This window comes from Rhinopithecus bieti, unplaced genomic scaffold (genome assembly GCF_001698545.2).
Source record: "Rhinopithecus bieti isolate Rb0 unplaced genomic scaffold, ASM169854v2 scaffold_5273, whole genome shotgun sequence".
In the NCBI taxonomy this organism is placed as follows: domain Eukaryota; kingdom Metazoa; phylum Chordata; class Mammalia; order Primates; family Cercopithecidae; genus Rhinopithecus; species Rhinopithecus bieti.
Genome location: NW_016805057.1, coordinates 283,528 through 302,845, shown reverse-complemented (window position 1 = coordinate 302,845; position 19,318 = coordinate 283,528). Strand labels below are relative to the sequence as shown.

The window sequence follows — 19,318 nt, the reverse complement described above, 5'->3', positions numbered from 1 at the left end:
CAGCGCTAACATCTATACATGAAAGACATAATAAGTATTATAAGAAATAAGTTTCTTGTATATACATGCATGTGGTTGGATGTAACATCAACAACTGAGAAAATATTTTATGTGCTTTAAGTAAGATTCAAAGCAAATATAGGAGCTTTATAATTTTTCTTAAATTTTAAATTATTTCAGAATAAAGGATTCAAAGCAATTTTACAACAGTGATTTTCATATTCTGCTGTAAATTTTTTAACTAAAGGAAAATACATATTTATACTCAACAGTGGTAAGGCTTTATTATTTATACTATAAATTTGACAGTATATGGCTATGCCATTATTTTTACTATCAGTGGCGAAAAAACAAAGGAGAGATGGAAAACACACTGCCTTGAATGACTATTTCTAGAACACCTTTAAAAGAGGGCAAAAGAAGTTAAGGAATGCTCTATTCCTCTTTGACTACCAAAAAGTACTATATATAAAAAAGATATAAACAAATCACATAAATATTCACATCTATTTCAAGCAGTCACTGAGCAATCAAATCAATTCCTTGATTATATGAATACAAATCATAAGGTTAGTAAAGAAATAATTTGAGCTAATTCACTTTAAAGGATCTCATTGATGTTTACATGCATATTTAATAGATTTATATTAAATGTTTTAACAGTTAAAGCTAAACTAGAAACTGGAATCTCTTATTAAGAACCAGTACTTAAGTGGTCTAAATTATAGTTATGATGTACATGTAAATCCTATGTGCCCCGGTTTCCTTTATATAATGAAACAGTTTAGTATGAACTTGTTTCTATCCTAAACAGCACCCATCAGAGTGAATGTTCTACACACAGCGAATTCTCACTGAATTACTTAAAAGTCTTGTAATATAAACATATAAATAAGCATTTTGCAAAATACACTGCTTTTCTTCTCATCTTTGACTCACATTATGAACTATGTTTTTCCTCCCGACAAAAAAAAGCACAAATACGAAAGAAATTATCAGATGGAAAAACACACACAAAATAGCAAAATTATAATAAATATCCTTTATTCTAAGTCTAGTAATGACATTACTTTTCCCATTTTAGACAAATTTCTCTGACCATTTTCTCAAAATGATTGCTTAAATAAAATTCTGAGTCAGCTAATAAAATTCAAAGATACATTTTAAAATGTATTAAAAGTACAGTATTAATGAAAGCAAAACATTAAAAGTATTGAAATAGTTTCACCAGGTATGTATCTACATGTATATATACAATTAATCACACATATACTACAAACACTAATTTTCCCACATTAACAGAAGTGACAAATGACAATCTAAATACAAATAAAACAGTATTCAGAATCACAAATAAACTAAAATGTAGAATGTTTACATGAAAAGGAAGTTGGCTAATGTTGAGGGTTTGAATTTTAAATTCTCCTAAACAAAATCTACCCATACACTACCCCAAAAAAATCACCCAACTAAAAAAAAAAAAAAATTTCCAATTGCTAATGTTCAGTTTTTATAGTGTTGCTATGCTATAGCCAAAACAATCAGCATAACCAATTTTGGAACTAGGTAAATTATTTGTTTACCAATCAAGTTAAAACTGTTTCTGTGACAAACTCTATGTATATACATCTTTAAACACCCTAAAATCATCATCATGAGGGAACCAAAAGAAAAATAAAAGGTCTTTATTAAGCAAGTTTAATCTAGCCAAGCCTTTATTAAAGGCAAAACGATGTTTGAAATATGGAGTACATTTATCCACATATAAATACATATTTTCATTAACATACAGTGATAAGGGATTTGGCAAATGCATTTTAACCTACAGAATGTGTGCAAAATTTGAATTCAGAACATCTTAAACAGCTAAAATTATACCCTATTTGAATTTTACTATTTTAAGAGTTAAAATAGCCTCACTAAAAGAAATTCAGATACCATGGAATTCTGCTGTCTTAAGCAGCAATTTAATACATAATTTGGGGGAAAAAAGTAAGCCATACACATATTACAAAAAGATCTACTGTCAAAACAAATAAATAATGAACAAGTAAGTTAATTTTAAAGCAAACATTTTATTAATCTTGAAAATAGTAACAAAAAGATCTTGTCAATCTTCGATCACTGGTAAGACTACCACCAATATAGAAAATCTGACCAAATATATGGTTGTATTTCAGATTTTTACACTAGATAAGTTACAAAAGTCATCTTCTAAGAGTACATGAACAATTCAAAGTTCTCAGTTTACCTTCTATAATTGCTGCTATAACCTTTACCACGAGGTGAAGGGCCATGTACGAATCTACATGTGTTTCCATAGAGGCAGTTGCCAGTCTTCAGCCAGTTACGGCACTGTGTCTAAGAGACAGATATTACTATGTAAATTTCATATTGATTTCTGGAAAAAAAGTGCTAGCGGGACAAAATTAAAACAAATGTTACCAAAATTCCAGCTACCCTGTGATATATTACTCCCCAAATAATAAAACTTCAGGAAAATATATGAAAACCCATAACCTTATCACCTTTTCACTTTTTTTTATAAAACACACTTTAAAAAATTTACTGAACCAACATTCCTACAATAAAACAACCTGTTCACCTTTATGATACAAATGAGCATTTCAATAATAGAATTCTAAGAGAACCCCTGTGACTATACTAGTGACAACTCACCTCTGCTGTACTGCCAGTGCTGGGTCCAAGCCTCTCAAATACACTGGGTCTTCGGGATGTGCTATCAGATATGGTCTTGGTATTTTCCACTGTGACCTTCCTTCTAATTTTTGACATTTTGTACTACTTTAACCAAAAAAGAAAGAGGCAAAACTGTAAAATTCTTCAGTTTTAAATAACTGAGCCCACAGCTTACAAGTTGATAAAACTATAGGTAACAGTGTAAAATTACAGGAGATTTTCCTTGGGAGATTAAAAAAAAAAAAAAAAGGCATAGGAGAGGTCACAGGTAAACAGAGATAATATCTTCTAAAACATGCCTTACTGGTGAATTTATAACAGCTGTGAGATTTGTTGGCTACAATTGCACCTCTTCTGTGGAGTGAATGAATATGATCTCACACAGTGAAGTTTTCATAGTACAATCAACCTCAGAAGATATAGTACAAAACATTTACTTTATAAAAGCTACTTACAAAAATTGCTTCAAAATTTAGTAACTCTATCCTTTAAGAAAAGTTGTTAACCATCAACCAGTTAACTGAAAACAGTTATGCTATAGAAAATGGAAAAAAAAATTGGGTGAAACTTTTGACAGCAGAAATTATTTTTCATAAAGTGACAACAGTAGTTATGTTCCAAAAATCAGGTTGAGAAAAATGAACGATATTTTAGTATTTTCTTTGACTTACAGAAGTCAAAGCAATCTGATCAAGCATATTTATTTTCCAGTAACACAAAACCAAACCAAAACAAAACTCAATGTTGATAAAAACAACTTTCAAAACAGGACAGATTGTAGAACTAGAAAAAGTCAAGATATTTCTATAATCTATACTATACTGACATAAAATTCAAAGGTGTTAAAAGTAATTAATAGACTATTTTACCACTATTAGTAATAAGAAAAAAGACAAATTGTAAAATATTTTATTTTATTTTATGTTTAAGCTCTGTTAGATTTGATGTAAACATAAAAATATTTTTTAAGGTCCAGGCACAGTGGCTCATGCCTGTAATCCCAGCACTTTGGGAGGTCAAGGTGGGAGGATCATGAGGTCAGGAGATTGAGACCATTGTGGCTAACATGGTGAAACTCCGTCTCTACTAAAAATACAAAAAAAAAAAAAAAGAAGAAGAAAAGAAAATTAGCTGGGCATGGTGGTGGTGGGCGCCTGTTGGGAGGCTGAGGCAGGAGAATGCCATGAACCCAGGAGGCAGAGCTTGCAGTGAGCCAAGATCACACCTCTGCATTCCAACCTGGGTGACAGAGCAAGACTCCGTCTCAAGAAAAATATATATATGTGTGTGTGTATATATGTGTATATATATTTTTATATATGTGTATATATGTATACATATTTTTATATATGTATATATGTATGCATACATATGTATATATTTTATATATGTATATATACATATGTATATATTTTTATATATGTATATATACATGTGTATATATTTTATATATGTATATATACACATGTATATGTATTTCATATATGTATATATATTTATATATGTGTATATATAAATATGTATGTAAATAACACATTCAAAAACTGAAACTATAGTAAAAATCTAATCCAATGACATAATTGGGTAATTCAACTAGCGATGCAAGTATCAGATAATGATAGTATGATATTATGACATTAGAAAACAATATTAAATTCTAGACCAAGATACAATCCAGAGCATACACTACTGTGGGAAGAGGGTAGAAACTGCCTCGCAAGGGAAAGGAAAAAAAAAACCATACTATATCCCACTTTATACAAACTAAATATTAGTTGAAATCATATCAATCATCAAAAGTTACTAGAATGAACCATAGCAGCTAAAAAAGTTTCATTTAGTCTCTATAAAGATCACAAATGTTCTTTAATGTGGTTTCAAAGTAAACACATATTACTTTAAAGGAAATTAAATCGTGGTAGTACCTAATTGAAACAGCAATAAAAAATTGTAAACAATGTTTGGTTCAATGAGGTACTGCAGCTCAATTTTTAAAAGAATCCAAAGAATAAGAACAACATTTGATAAATAAAAGGTGGTGCATCAAGGAAGGAAAATATGAAATAATATATGGTGATTTTAAACTAGAAAATCTATATTCTTCTTAATATAAAATGTAATAATTCTTTTGATATAATAGCAATTAATTTTTAATGATTTTAAAAAGAGAATTATGTCACAGTAATTATAAATTTAAGAATCAGTGGAGAGCATCACATAAACAATAATTGGCTGCAACACAAAATCACTTACATATTAATTGTTCTCCAAGTAAGGAACTACACACCATTCCTACACACTGGTGTTAACATTATAAGACAATCTTTGATTTAATTTTTCTTAGACTCATTCTCAGTCGAAATGTGAACATACAGAGAAGCTGGTAAAATTTCCTATTATCTACTTGATTTACTGAGCATAAAAAAACTGAAAGCTAAGAGAAGTGGAGCTAAGAAAGATCTAGAAAATGCAGAGCTTTCATTAACTGAGAAAACACTTTTTTAACAACATATATCCAAGCATGATTCAGTAAAAAGTAAACGTATCACACAATGTATAAGAAGTTTCAGAAAAACATAAAGTTTCATTATATATTGCTATATTAATATACAAATATACAGTGTAATCCTCTACCATTAATTCAATTTTTAAAACATTTCTTAATAAACAAAATTGAATAGGTTCCAAAATTTCCTTAAATTTCAAAACAGGCACACCATCCCACCACACTGCCTCAAGTGCATTAACATTAATTTTTTATTTTTCCCTCCACTGTCACTGGAAATGAGTTAGTTCTGCCCCTAACATCTCTACTACCCCCAACATGCCTCCATTCCCAGCACAGTCTTCCTCAAAAATTTCAATGGTAATGGTTTCCAGTTAGGACAACAGGCTATTTATTACTGTACTTATTATACTTAAAACATTGGTCATCTATCATCTCCTTTCTTTTTATTTTTTGAGGGTTCCAAGTATTAACTCTACAGTTTCTTTTCCTGCTCTGTCCTCTGTTGCTTGATTCAGCACTACTCTCCTCCCTTGACCTACTGCTTTACTGGTCTGAGAGCTGCTCTCCAATCCTAGACTCCCTAACACAAACTCTGAAGAATTCAAGGGTTTGGACTTGCTATGAAAGACTTGAGAGAAGACTAATGATCCACCTCCTCACCTCCGTCACCCTACCCCCATATTCTTTGCACAGAGACAAAATTGCTTTTACCAGTGACATCAAGAACTATTCAAGATTCATCTACATAGTAATTATCCCAGGAATTTCACTTCCAGCTACTACTGTACTGAGTCTTCCAATTTAGGGAAGAAATGAAATTAAGTAAAAATGTGGCAAAAAAAAAAAAAAACCACACAAAAAAACAAAATGTGGCCGAGGGCGGCGTCTCACGCCTGTAATCCCAGCACTTTGGGAGGTCAAGGTGGGCGGATCACGAGGTCATGAGATTGAGACCATTCCTGGTCAACATATCGAGACCATCCTGGCCACCATGGTGAAACCCCGTCTCTAAAAAATACAAAAATTAGCTGGGTGTGGCGGAACACACCTGTAATCCCAGTTATTCGGGAAGCTGAGGCAGGAGAATCACTTGAACCCAGGAGGTGGAGGTTGCAGAGAGCTGAGATCACACCCTTGTACTCTGGCCTGGCCACAGTGTGAGACTGTCTCAAATAAATAAATAAATAAATAAATAAATAAATAAATAAGATGTTCTCTCCTTTTTCTCAGAGTCCAAGAGTACCAGACTTTGCCCTGAAGTAGCACTGCATCGGAGTACAAGGTCTGGTTTACAGCAAGGTCCTGGACAGAACATTTAAAACAAGAATAATAACAACAATAATACACAAACACACACACATATATTCTTAATAAAATGTTCTTTAGTGTGATATATGTGTGTGTGCATAAAACATCTGGTGAAAAAAGTAGAAACTGAAGATTTCTAACTGAAAGAATTCTTCTGATCATCCATGTAAAAACTTCCACAAGTAGTCAACAATAAAAAGTCACTTAAATATTACTAATGAGACATTCATGAGGTTGAATAAACAAAATGCTTCATGCTTGCAAAGAACACAATATATAACGTTAAAATCCCATTTGTCTAAAATATATACATTATCTACAACAGAAAACATTTCCTTTTACATATATTAAAACTAAACGTTACCAACTAATGTGACAATTAGAATTTTCAATCCTATTTAAAACTTTGGGCCCATAAAGGAAAATGAACACCACAACAGTTAAAATGTAGATTTTAAGCGGGGGAAAACTTTTTCAAATTATATCTGAACAGGCCTGAACATGAGAAGTAAATGCTTCAAAGTATATGAGAAAATTAGAAACAATAAGATAAAATGTAAACACTAAAGTCTTTCCTATCATAGAGAACAGAAATTGAGGTCATACAAATAACTTACGAATTTACTCTTCTATGAAGGTTTTCCTCCATTTTTGTTTTCAAATTATTGTTTGGTTTAAGTTGCCATCACACTTGCGCCCACACCATCAAGTCTTTCCCAAACAAGAGCATTATCAAAGACAGTGGCACTAGTGAAAGTCTATTCCATTATTTTCCTATTTCTCCTCTCCATTTGCAGAGTAAATGAATATCTGAAGTATTTATAATCTCTTTTCAATTAAAAAAGAAAATAGAAAAAGAAAAAGAAAATCCGGGACACAAAGTTTGAGTCTATTAATAAAGACACAACAAAAGAGGGTCTTAAATGGGAACTGCTCCCTTGCCCCGGAAAACTTAGAATAACACTGTACTCAGAGGTTCACATTATAATTATGGCTGAGAAAGGAGAAGCATACAAAAGGGTCTCTTCTTGAATAATGCCTCCAGGAGCTCAATTACTAAAATCTTGTCAATAAACACATATCCATTCTAGTATCTTCACTTCAATCCATAATTAATTATCTTTTTCATGTCTCATCTACTGGAAGCATAAGTGAAAGCATAACACTTTAATCTGGATGAGTAGTGGCATAATATTAGGAAATGTTCAAATGATTAGGCAATTAAAATCACACGAATGTACTAACTAGTAGGATAAATCCCTATATTCTGAATTTATAAGATTAAAAGGTGATACTAAAATAAGGTAACTTCACATTTATACTTCTTACTTTTAGAAAGAAAAAATTAAGTTTATTTGATGCGCAGTTTGAGAGAACTTTTTAAAAAGAACTTTCTAAAACGAACTTTCGGATTGCTTCCGTAAATTTAATACTAAAACAATTCCAAACGAAATTCCAAACACAACTGACAGAACTAAGCTGACTACATAGGAATTAGCAAAGCAACACTGTAGCACTATGCAGAAAAAACAATTTGTTAAAAAGACTGCACAGAGGACATCCCATGCTGGTAGCTACTCTAAAGTGAACTAAAAAGAACTGCAAACATACAAAATACAAAAAAAAAAAAAAATGAAAGACTGTATATCAACAGCAGTGAATGTTTCAACTACTACTAACAGCTGAAGAAATAGCTCCACCTCTATATGAGATGGAGTTGGGAGAGATGAGGAGATGGGGAGACTAACATCCACTGAAAATCAACTCTCTAAGTAAACGTAAGTTAAACAATGTGTTTCCTCTATGTAAATGCCAATGCATATTATAAATAAACACTGATGACATTACAATTTTAATAATTTGTATAGATGTTAAGATACATCCACTTGCTGGATTTTAGTATGTTGAATTCATATTACAAATATGAAAATCATATAAGCTTGCAAATCTCAAAATATGCAATGTTCATTTAGAATGACCAGTAATCAGGAAGCCAGTAAGAGGCATACATTTGATAAAACTGAATCCTACCAGATGCACACAGTGAAAGCCTTAGTTTCACAGTGTAACTATTTTTAAAGCCACAAATTGTTACAAGCTTGCATCAACTTTGCTAGTCTCTAGTTGAAACTGTCATCTGTTACAATCTAAATAGTTCATTAAGAAATTAGAAATTATTTGAAAATCTATAGATTGTATTCACAAAACGCTCCAATATATTGTACTAAAGCCAGCAATTTCAAATGTTACAAGAACTAGACCCCGCTAACTGGCACCATATACCCATAGACTGAACTGCATTAAATATTCTCCAACGGTATCGCGGACTTTGAAACCCTGAGGTGTAAACATATTTTCCAAACTTTTAAACTACTTTAAAATCCAAAAATCTTAAGAGACCTCATACTCCCAAAGTAGTTCGAATTACCTGAAAGCCCCATAGTATAACCAAATACCTTAAGACTACCCTTCACTAACAAGATCTTACCACTATAATTCAAGTATTACCAACTCTGTATAATTTTCAAACCACATAAATTGCGTTAGCCTATTATAGAGAGATAATGCCGCCAGACTCTCTCCTTTCATTGCACTTTCCCCCGTTTCTGACAGTTGCCAAAACTAACTACCTAAAGCATATGAAGATAAAGTAGCACTCAATTCCCAGGACCTAAATCGTTATCACTGCTGAGGAAGGAAAAAAAAAGACCAATCACAAGTAAGACGTTTTGCTCTAACAGATCTGGAATGCGTATAGAGGAAGATCTAAATTCAAGCGCAAATTGCTGCACTCTTCCATCGCACACACATACGAATACCACACAAGGGTTCCCGTGCTTACATCAAATGGTAACGAAGGGCACAGCCTATTGTGCCAGATCATAAACAGAATCATAAACAGAGCGAGAAATTATATCTGAGCACCCGGGGCTATTGCAGAGTTAAGGGTGGGATGCTCAAGGAAAGCTCAAAATCCCAGTGACTCAAGCGAAGATGGGGGATAACTGGGCCTCCACATTCCGGGTCTGCCCAATGCCTTTCCCCAGATACCCACACCAATTCACAGAACGCTTACTTCCTCCCCAAGCTCCCTTCGCAAGTGCAGTCCGGAGGCACCACCGCCGCCGCCGCTCCGAGGAGCCGGGGAGGAGACTCTCTGTCCCCGCGCCTGGACCCAGGAGGACGACGACGAGGAGAAAGCGGTGCACGCGCGGCTCCCGGGAACCGGCCCTCGGCTAGCGAGTGGCTCCCGGGATGGCTGAGAAGCAGAACCCGCCCGCTGCCTCGCCAGGGTCAAGCGAAACTCGGTCGTAGGAAGAAAAATAACGAAGAGATTGTAGATTAAGAAAAGGCAACAAAAACACTACCAGGCCGCTAGGAGGACCGCCTCAAAACGCCACCGGAAGTCAGAGGTTTGCCCTGTTCCTCTACAGACCCAGGCAGCTTCCGGCCGTCAGATTAGTCGTCAGTGCGCAGACACCGCCCTCCGTGGACACGCCCTCTAGGCGTAATGTCCCATGCGAGGAGTGAGAGTGCTGCGGCACGTGGAAATAGAGTCCGTACTCTGTGAGAGATGCTGGGAGAGGAAACTGGGAGCCCGGGAGAACTAAAATTCCCAATTAAAGTGAATTTAAGTGAGTTTTCTCTTTTTATTACGTAATTCCTTGCCATAAACTGCTGTTGTAAATGCGCAAAATGCGGCGTTTGTTGTTGACAGTACCTAGAGCCATTCATTCATTCGTTCAACAGTGTTTATTGAGCAGCTGATCTAGAATAAGAGGCTATGTTTGTCGTTTTTGACACCCCTCCCCTTCCCGGGTCATCGCCTAATTACCGTGGAGCAAACGGAATGCATGGTTGTATTTCTGAAGGCACAAGCAGAAATTTATTGAAAATTTGGAGCAGAAATCTTTAATGTACTTCTGACCACCCTTCCTTTTATTGAGTAGGATCCAATGATCAGCATGAAACTTGTTATTAAACTTGCTTGAGATGGCCAGTCAAACGTCGGAAATCAAAGAAAAAGTAGGTAGCTAGACTTTTAGAATTTTTTTTGAAAGGTAAAAAGACATGAACCCTTGTCTGCCTTAATGTCAAAGTAGCACTTATTAGGTTCTCTGACAAAACCAAGGTATGGGAAAATGTTTTATCGAAACTACGGATAAAACTTAAAAATAATCTGATACAATGATTTGGTCTTGCTGGAATCAGTAAATTAAAATACGAAAGCAGAATGATAAAATCAAGGGCATTAAACATTCCTAATGACATGCCAAGCTATTTTAGAGACAGCGGCAAAAGCGTCTTTACAAGTGGGTTTGATGTAACGCTCCGGCAGCAAGAATCCGTATTTGCCCGTATCTCGAAGTTCAATTGTAAACGAATATTTGATGCCCAAATCATAGATCCAATCGTCCGCACCTCCAGGAGCTAGGTCTAAAAGAAGAAGAAAGAAATTGTTGAAATATAGATTTTTCAAATTAATTAACAAACTGGGAATTGTTTCATTTAAATGTTTGTTTGGATACCTTTAGATTTTTTTTCAGTTTTTAATTAATATAAACAATTTTACAATGAGTACTCTTGTTTATACATAATTGCTTCTTTGTCTCTTTAGAATATTTTTCCCTAGAATAGATTTGCTAGTCTAAGGCTTTGCACTTTTTGCAATTATGACATGTTCCCAAATGGACATCAAAAGAACTGAATTAATTTACCTCCACAAGCAGGGTATGAATTTGCCCGCTTCCCCTTCCCATACCATCAATAGGAATTATGAATTCTGATAATTTTATGGGTGAAAAATAATATCCAACTGTCTTAATTTATGTTTTTTTGATTATCAGTTAGTTGCACATTTTGTTTGGCATATTTATTGGTTTTTATATTTCCTATCAATTGTCCTTACTCATTTGTCTACTTGGTTCATTTTATCAATTGCTTATAAAAACAACATTAGGCCGGGCGCGGTGGCTCAAGCCTGTAATCCCAGCACTTTGGGAGGCCGAGACGGGCGGATCACAAGGTCAGGAGATCGAGACCACCCTGGCTAATGCGGTGAAACCCCGTCTCTACTAAAGAATACAAAAAACTAGCCGGGCGACGAGGCGGGCGCCTGTAGTCCCAGCTACTTGGGAGGCTGAGGCAGGAGAATGGCGTAAATCCGGGAGGCGGAGCTTGCAGTGAGCTGAGATCCGGCCACCGCACTCCAGCCTGGGCGACAGAGCCAGACTCCGTCTCAAAAAAAAAAAAAAAAAAAAATTAATGTTATCAGTTTTGTTTGGCATGTAGACCTTTTTTTCTTCTTTCATTCATTTCTCCTTTCATAAGGAATTTTTTCTCCTTACTGAGCTTTCAACTTAGTTTATGCAGGGTTTTCACAGGAAAATATATGCTGTACCTGGAATTTACTTTGGTGAAAGGCATATTAATAATCCAATTAATTTTTTTTCTAGGTAACTTGTTAGGTTTTCCAACCCCATTAATTGAATAATCTGACATTCTTTTTTTTTTTTTTTTTTAGTGCTAAATTGAGTCCAGGATTATGGCAAAGTCTGACCCAAAATTTTAATTTATAATTTTAGCATCTAGATTATCTAGTACAGTTTGGGGAGCATCACACGAAAGCTACAATTTCCAGAAGACTTGTTGCAGTTTAATGCATGTTAACTAAAATGTGTACACATTTAGTGTTCATGCTAAATTCAGTTTTAACCTTTTTTGAGATGGAGTCTCGCTCTGTCACCCAGGCTGGAGTGCAGTGGCTCAATCTCGGCTCATTGCCACCTCCGCCTCCCAGGTTCAAGTGATTCTTATGCATTAGCCAACTGAGTAGCTGGCATTACAGGCGCCCGCCACCATGCCCAGATAATTTTTGTATTTTTAGTGGAGATGGGGTTTCACCATATTGGCCAGGCTGGTCTCGAACTCCTGACCTCAGGCGATCCTCCCACCTGGGCCTCCGCAAGTGCTAGTATTACAGGCGTGAGCCACCACACTTTGCCTCTTTTTGTTTTTTTTCTGATCATTAAAAAAAAAAAGGAAAACCTGGATTTGGCCTTCAGGCTGTCATTTTCTGATGCCTGGTTACAGATTTATTTTTCTGATTGTCTTTTCCCATCTCCCTTCAAACTTCAAAAGGGCAAAATCAGTGTGTCCTCCCACTGTGTGTAGATAGGAGTTACTCACTAAATATCTTTCAGCAAAAATTAATCAAAACTTTTTGTTAAGAGAGTCACAAGCTCTTGTATGTGTAATATATGTTAAAGACAATCAACTGTAATGTGTTATGAGCTAATACTCTTGGGGGCAGGCTAACGCTAAAAAACACTTGATGCAAATGGTATGCACTAGATTAGTGTAGGGTACAACCTGCACAACCTTCCATGGTGGCCCTGGGGATCATACAAAAGTTTTATGAACTAGTTTCTGCTTCACTCAACTATTATGATGCCAATTCTGTAATTCCTACTCTATTGCAATAAATATAATTACTTAAATAGCATTTTGGCTTCTTTTTAGGAACTCATTTATTAATATAGCTTTGTTTAGCATTGTCATCGCTATTATGCTTCTGTTTCTAATTATTACAATTCAGTTGTATTACATGTGACCCTATTTAATTCGGAAAAATTAAATACACAAAGAAAAACAGATCACACAGATTTCTTTAGTAGCTCAAAGTTCTCTAAGATCATAAGAAGAAATACTTACATAAGGTTTCTGAGCCATGGCCATGTGTATACCTGATATTTTTACTGGTTTTCTGAATAGCACGAACTGCTTCACTGGCTACTCGAGACTGAAAGCAATAACATATGGAATTTCAGTTAATGTGCAGCTTTGAAACATGACAAGTAGAAGTTTCCAAAAAACAATCATACATTAATTTAATCAAAATGTACATGTAGAAAATCTAGATTCATCTAAAAGGCAAATAAATAAGATAAACAAATTAAAAATGTGCACTTTATGGTAATCACAATTGGGTGGCTTTAAACATAAACTATTTCAATATATTGAAATTTTAATTTGCAGAAAAAAATCGCATGCCTTTTTGGGAATTCATTTATTATGGAAAATGAAGTATAACTGTATTTCAAAGGCTTAGAGGTACTCCATTTCTGAACAAAATTATCACCAAACTTTAAATCCAACCTCTCTAAACACATACATACACCTAATGCATGCATGATTCACTTCTTATCCTTCTCACAACTTCTATTTTCTTCTTGTGTAAAATGTCTAATGACTTCCACAGATTCATCAAATCAAAAAAGATTATGCCTCTGGTATGGAGCAGGATAATAACTAGACCCCCATTTGACTTCATTTTGTTCTAGCTTATAAAAATCTATTCTGAAGTTCTCACTTATCTGGAACTTTTCTGAAATTGGAACTAGCATCATGGTATATACACTGTCACCTTCTTGAAAAACTCAGATTTATCAGTGGATATTATTTTATGCCATCTCTTTGTTCAAAACATAAGTTTTAATGGAACCCCATTGTCTACAGAATGAAATACAAGTTTATCTGACAGTCACACCCCTTCAGAAGCCAACCTAATCTACTTTCTGATGGTATCACCCTCCACTTTTGCATCCTCTTATGGGGAACACCAACTTCTCTGCTTGGAAGGTCCTCCCTTCCCTGTCTGCCTATAGAAATCCTCTTTCAATGCCTGTCTAAAATGTAGCTGATCTTTGACATCAACAGCACTTTATTATTCATAGTTTTTTTTTTCCCCCTTAATAGACTGTAAATTTCTCAAGGACAGTAACTACTTTATCTCCTCGCTTATCTCAGCATTTCCCTCTGAATGCATTAATGAAGTCCCTTGATATTCTAGTTAGAAGTGAGTTGTACTGTCTGTGCCACTTATTTAGTAGTTACTCTGTGTCACCTTAGAGTACAGCTATTTGTAACATTTGCTAGTGGTTGAGCTCCCTAACCATAACACATTCTCTTAAAAGGCAGGATTTTACCTAATGCTTCTTTAAACATCCATTGACAAGGTATTTTACACGTAATGGCTCTCATCAAATATGTGTGCTGACAGTAATGCAAAAAAAAAAAAAAAAAAAGCATAATTAGACTAATTATATTTCCCAAATCATGATAAATTTCCTTTTATTTCTTCAAAGATAATATTTTAAAAGGTGCTTTCCTTAAGAGTTTTCCCTTGAGAAGAAAAAAGCTCAAGTATCAAGTACGTTTATGTTCTAAATGGGCTACTTTCAGAAAATGCAAACAATCTTATATTTGTCATCAGCAATTGCTAGCTCCTGTAATGTGACTATATTTTATTCTGTTAAGAGAGCCAGGAAAAAAAAAAAAAAAATGTGTCACTAAGAAACAAGCTACTACCTAAAAATTAGTCCCTTCCCAAGAATGGGGCTGTTGATGTAACACTTCCACTGTCTGAAGAGCATCTGCAATGAGGATTTGTCGAAGCCTAGCTACAATCCTTCAAGAATCCTTGCATCTTTTGCCATCAACCCAAACATACAGTATCTTGGGCTAAAAAGTGCTCAGGGAGTATCAAATTGTGTGAGTCCTCTTTGAACTTCCTTTATTGTCCGTTATGTTCCTAAAACAGACTCTTGCTTCAGTGCTAAAATTGGGGGTACTTTAATGGGACCAAAACCCTGAGGGTTCAGGAAGTCAGGGCATGAACAATTCCTACTGCTAATCCCAAAACAACGAGTGTTGTGTTGAGACTGAATCTGTGGTTCGCTGTTGCAGGAAGCTAGTGACCACAAAGCTGTCGCATGATTCCATACTCATCCTTGCTTATACGGCTTCACATACAGATCAGGTCAAGTGGAATAGTTCCTTCCTAACCTTCAAGGAATTTGTCTGACATTTTCTTAGGAAGCCCATGTGATAGAATAAAGTGCATGTTGTTAGGGTAAGGCATGTTCTTTACATTCCCTTAATGAACACTGACCCAGGGTGACTCTCAACAGGATCACACCATGATTTAAAACATCTATCATTTGCCTTCTAGAGGACAAAATTTTCCAGTTTTGATTCTTCAACTAAGTGTTATTTTATTTCCAAAATGCTAATGAGAAAAATAATTAAGTAGCACTTACCAATTCCTCGTGGTCTTTGCTTTTGCTTCGAGTATAGGAATATGGAAACACTATATGCTGGGAGTATGAATGCATGCTGATGTATGCTTTCATGTGGTTGATATTTCTTCTCAAGAAATTTGCCACCGCCTTCACTTCTGGTTCTGACTCAGGATAAAGTCCACAGTAGGTTTCCGAGCATGAGAAACTGGATGCACCTTCCTCTGCAGTGAAATTGATAAGGTGAAATTATGAGGGGATGCACATAGTTCTGTAATTTGTGGTTTCCCAGACAACGTATTCTCCTATCTATGTTGCAACATTTTTAGATGAATGGATTAGGTAGGGCTCTGCAAAGAACATATTTCCACTAAGTGTTGTTTATGTTTCTTTTGAAGTCAGATACTTATCTGCTCACACAGCTGACCTTCTAACAGTCATTCCCAGCACCTGTCTCCCTTGCGACCTTGAGAGTGGCTAAGAGAGTCTCAGAGATACCAGCCCTGTCTCCAGACTTCTGGTTATGTGAGAAAAAATAAACCCCATTTTCCTTAATCCACTGTAAATTTAGTTTTTCTGATATTTGTAGTTTTAAAGCTACCATTAATATAGCCCATAAAAGAAAAGCCTCACTTCACAACTCAGAATATGTAAGTCTGCCTTCAGTGCTACTTTTAACTTGCTAAAGTGGTTTAGTAAATAAAATGGGATGATGGTATTTGTTGCCAGACCAACGTTCATTCGTTCCTTTAATAGATTATAATTTGCATCACTTCAGATGGTACCCTGCCTTCCAATACTTCTCCCCATGTCCCTAATTCACAAGGGTGAAGCTCCAGCATGCCACATCTGACACAAGAGATTATCCCTTCCTGCAAACAGTTGGGGGCTCAGGATTGGGTCTGACTCTTGTGCTTTGCCAATCTGAATCCCTTCAAAGATAACTTGAAATCAATACTAAGAGTCTTATCTCAGTCTAGCTGCTCTCTTGAACAGACAGTAAAAATAGTAATACTACCAGCTGACGCCTGTGGAGCACATGCTGTACGTCAGGAACTCTGCTAGGATTTTTGCCACATCTCATTTAATTCTTACAGCAGTCCGATGAAGTAAATACTGTTATTTTATGAGATGCAATCTGGATATTCTTGGTGGTAACCATTCTTCAAAATAAGAGGCTATACAGCATATTGTTAAGCACCCAATTACTGGATTCTAAATCTTGACTTTACCATTTATTAGCTATATGGCCTTGGGTAAATATTTAAAAATCTATCTGTATCTCCACTTCCTTATCTGCAAAATGGAAAAATTATACATTAAATGCTGATTGAATGAGGATTAAATGAGTTAGTTCATACAAAGTGCTTTGCACAGTGCCTGGCATGTAGTATGCATTTCATAACTGTTGCTGTTTATCATCATCATTATCACCATCATGTGGACTGAGACCTGAAGGAAGCCAGTGTGCATCACAGAGATGAAAAGGGGAGAGAAAGGATTCACTGAGCCTCTCTAGGGCTCCAGGCCCAGTTCCCTTCTATTTCTGAGTCCAGCTGCATCCCTGCCTCAGGGTTCTTGGGCTACTTGCTATCCTTACAGAGCCTGCTTTTCTTATTTAAGTTCATTCTGCTTTCTTCCTGTTATTATATAAGCACAACGTTAATGTTTGTTAAAAAATTGTTTCCCTGAGAGGAAATGTGCTGAACATCTTAGGTCTTCCGAAGTATTTCATTTTTAACCAATAAGGTGATTGGATAAACCATTTTCCATAGTTTGGTCACCTTTGAATATTCCTGCCCTTTTATGTGGTATATAATTCTAGAGAATAGAGATTATATATTGGGTATGGAGGTCGGGGAAGACATAACCATTGAATAGAGAGGTGGTGCCCTAATATGAATCCTCAGACCAGGGTTGTTTAATAGAAATATAATGCAAGTCACATATTTACTTTAAATTTTCCACTTACTACTTTAAGAAAAATAAAAAGAAGGCCAGGCACAGTGGCTTATGCCTATAATCCCAGCACTTTGGGAGGCTGAGGTGGGCAGATCACTTGAGATCAGGAGTTTGAAAACAGGCTGGCCAACATAGTGAAGCCCTGTCTCCACCAAAATACAAAAAAAAAAAAAAAAAAAAAAATAGCCAGGCATGGTGGTGCACACCTGTAATCCCAGCTACTTGGGAGGCTGAGGCATAAAAATCACTTGAACCTGGGAGGCAGATGTTGCAGTGAGCTGAGATCGTGCCACTGCACTTCAGCCTGGACGACAGAATGAGACCCTGCCACACACACACAAAAAGAAATATGTGAGATTAATTCAATATTATAATTTATTTAACCAAATATGTACAAAGTATCATTTCAAATGTAACCAATGTAAAAATTATTCTTGAAATATTTTATGTTACTTTTTTCAGTCCCCTCTTAGGCATGGTGCTATATTGTTAAGTATCACAAGAGTGAAAAACAGAAACAGAAGCAGCAAGCATATGGGTTTTAATTTTAAAACCCAAAATAAAAAATAATTGTAAGGACCTCCTTTTATTACCAACTGTTCCAGTATGTATTCTGTATTATGTAAGCAAGACAGTGAGAAAAAAGAATTTAATCTTTAAACATTTTTAATTTTATCAAAACCCCAGAATACCTATTAAAACCTCACAACATTCAGCCCGGTGAAGCTGATTGCCAAAACAAAAGAAAACCAAACCTCACAACAAAGTACTTACCGTATTTCCTTATTTTTTGATAAGATTAAAAATGTTTAAAATCATGAAATTTTACATTTTTTAAAGGAAATAGGCAAAATTATGTGCATAGGATGGTATAGGGTCCAGGTCTGGAAGGAAGAGGATGTTTCTGTGGGTACAGTAGCTTCTCTGTCTTATGGGCTCCATGGAGCCCAAAAATACAGATGTTACATACTCCTTGTTAGGTTACTTTACTTTCGTAGCTGTTTCTGAAATGTCATACTATGAAAAATAATGTTGAGTGGGTGGGAAGAATGAACTAACACCTACCCCCCTAAAAGCAAACTTCTTTGTTTTCAGGTTCAGGGAGTACATGTGCAGGTTTGTTCCATGGATATATTGTGTGATGCTGAGGTTTGGGATTATATTGAACCCATCACCAAATGGTGAACACAGTACCACGTAGGTACTTTTTCAACCCTTTCCCCTCTCTCCTTCTCTGGTCCTTTTTTGAGTCCCCAGTGTCTATTGTTCCCATCTTTATGTGTGTGTATACCCAGTGTTTAGCTTTTACTTATAAGTGAGACGATACGGTATTTGATTTTCTGTTTCTGTGTTAATTTACTTAGGACAATGGCTTCCAGCTGCATCCATGTTGCTGTAAAGGACATAATTTTGTTCTTTTTTATGACTGTGTAGTATTCCATGGTATGTATGTACCACATTTTCTTTATCCAATCCGCCATTGACAGACACCTAGATTGATTCCATGTCTTCGGTATTGTGAATAGTGCTGCAATGAACATCCGATTGCATGTGTCTTTCGGGTAGATCGATTCATTTTCCTTTGAGTATATACTCAGTGATGAGATTGCGGAGTCGAACAGTAATTCTACTTTTAGTTCTTTGAAAAATCTTCAAACTTCTGAAAGCAGACTGTTCTTAAATGCATAATTCAACATCACCTAATGCCTTAACTCAAATTAAGAAATAATAAATTCCCACTGTGCTTTTATACTATTTT

The 19,318-nt window shown here is 35.4% G+C and overlaps 3 protein-coding genes and 1 long non-coding RNA gene across 7 annotated transcripts in view; 1 reads left to right on the top strand and 3 right to left on the bottom strand.

Annotated features, from left to right (window-relative positions):
- LOC108528945 (zinc finger CCCH domain-containing protein 13) overlaps positions 1 to 9,628 on the bottom strand; it is a 102,497-nt gene extending 92,869 nt beyond the window's left edge. The window contains exon 1 of the mRNA XM_017870957.1: positions 9,594 to 9,628. The gene's annotated coding sequence lies outside the window, so the exon portion shown is untranslated. The remainder of the gene's footprint in view (positions 1 to 9,593) is intronic.
- The window catches only part of LOC108528948 (zinc finger CCCH domain-containing protein 13-like), a 47,867-nt gene extending 37,907 nt beyond the window's left edge, over positions 1 to 9,960 (bottom strand). Inside the window, exons 1-3 of one of the 2 annotated variants that reach the window (XM_017870964.1) lie at positions 9,886 to 9,960; positions 2,680 to 2,802; positions 2,252 to 2,361 (exon numbers count right to left, since the gene is read on the bottom strand). In XM_017870964.1, coding sequence (XP_017726453.1) covers positions 2,252 to 2,361; positions 2,680 to 2,796 — 227 coding nt within the window. In that variant the 5' untranslated portion in view covers positions 2,797 to 2,802; positions 9,886 to 9,960. Of the gene's footprint in view, positions 1 to 2,251; positions 2,362 to 2,679; positions 2,806 to 9,885 lie in introns of both variants that reach the window. The other variant, XM_017870963.1, reaches the window with a different exon arrangement.
- LOC108528949 (uncharacterized) overlaps positions 9,952 to 19,318 on the top strand; it is a 48,233-nt gene continuing 38,866 nt past the window's right edge. The window contains exon 1 of one of the 2 annotated variants that reach the window (XR_001885347.1): positions 9,952 to 10,152. This is a non-coding gene — a long non-coding RNA (uncharacterized LOC108528949). The remainder of the gene's footprint in view (positions 10,153 to 19,318) is intronic. The other variant, XR_001885346.1, reaches the window with a different exon arrangement.
- The window catches only part of CPB2 (carboxypeptidase B2), a 51,385-nt gene continuing 42,318 nt past the window's right edge, over positions 10,252 to 19,318 (bottom strand). For both annotated transcript variants that reach the window (XM_017870961.1, XM_017870962.1), the window contains 3 exons: positions 15,619 to 15,821; positions 13,232 to 13,319; positions 10,252 to 10,954 (listed from right to left, as the gene is read on the bottom strand). In XM_017870961.1, the coding sequence (XP_017726450.1) occupies positions 10,770 to 10,954; positions 13,232 to 13,319; positions 15,619 to 15,821 (476 nt within the window). In that variant the 3' untranslated portion in view covers positions 10,252 to 10,769. The remainder of the gene's footprint in view (positions 10,955 to 13,231; positions 13,320 to 15,618; positions 15,822 to 19,318) is intronic.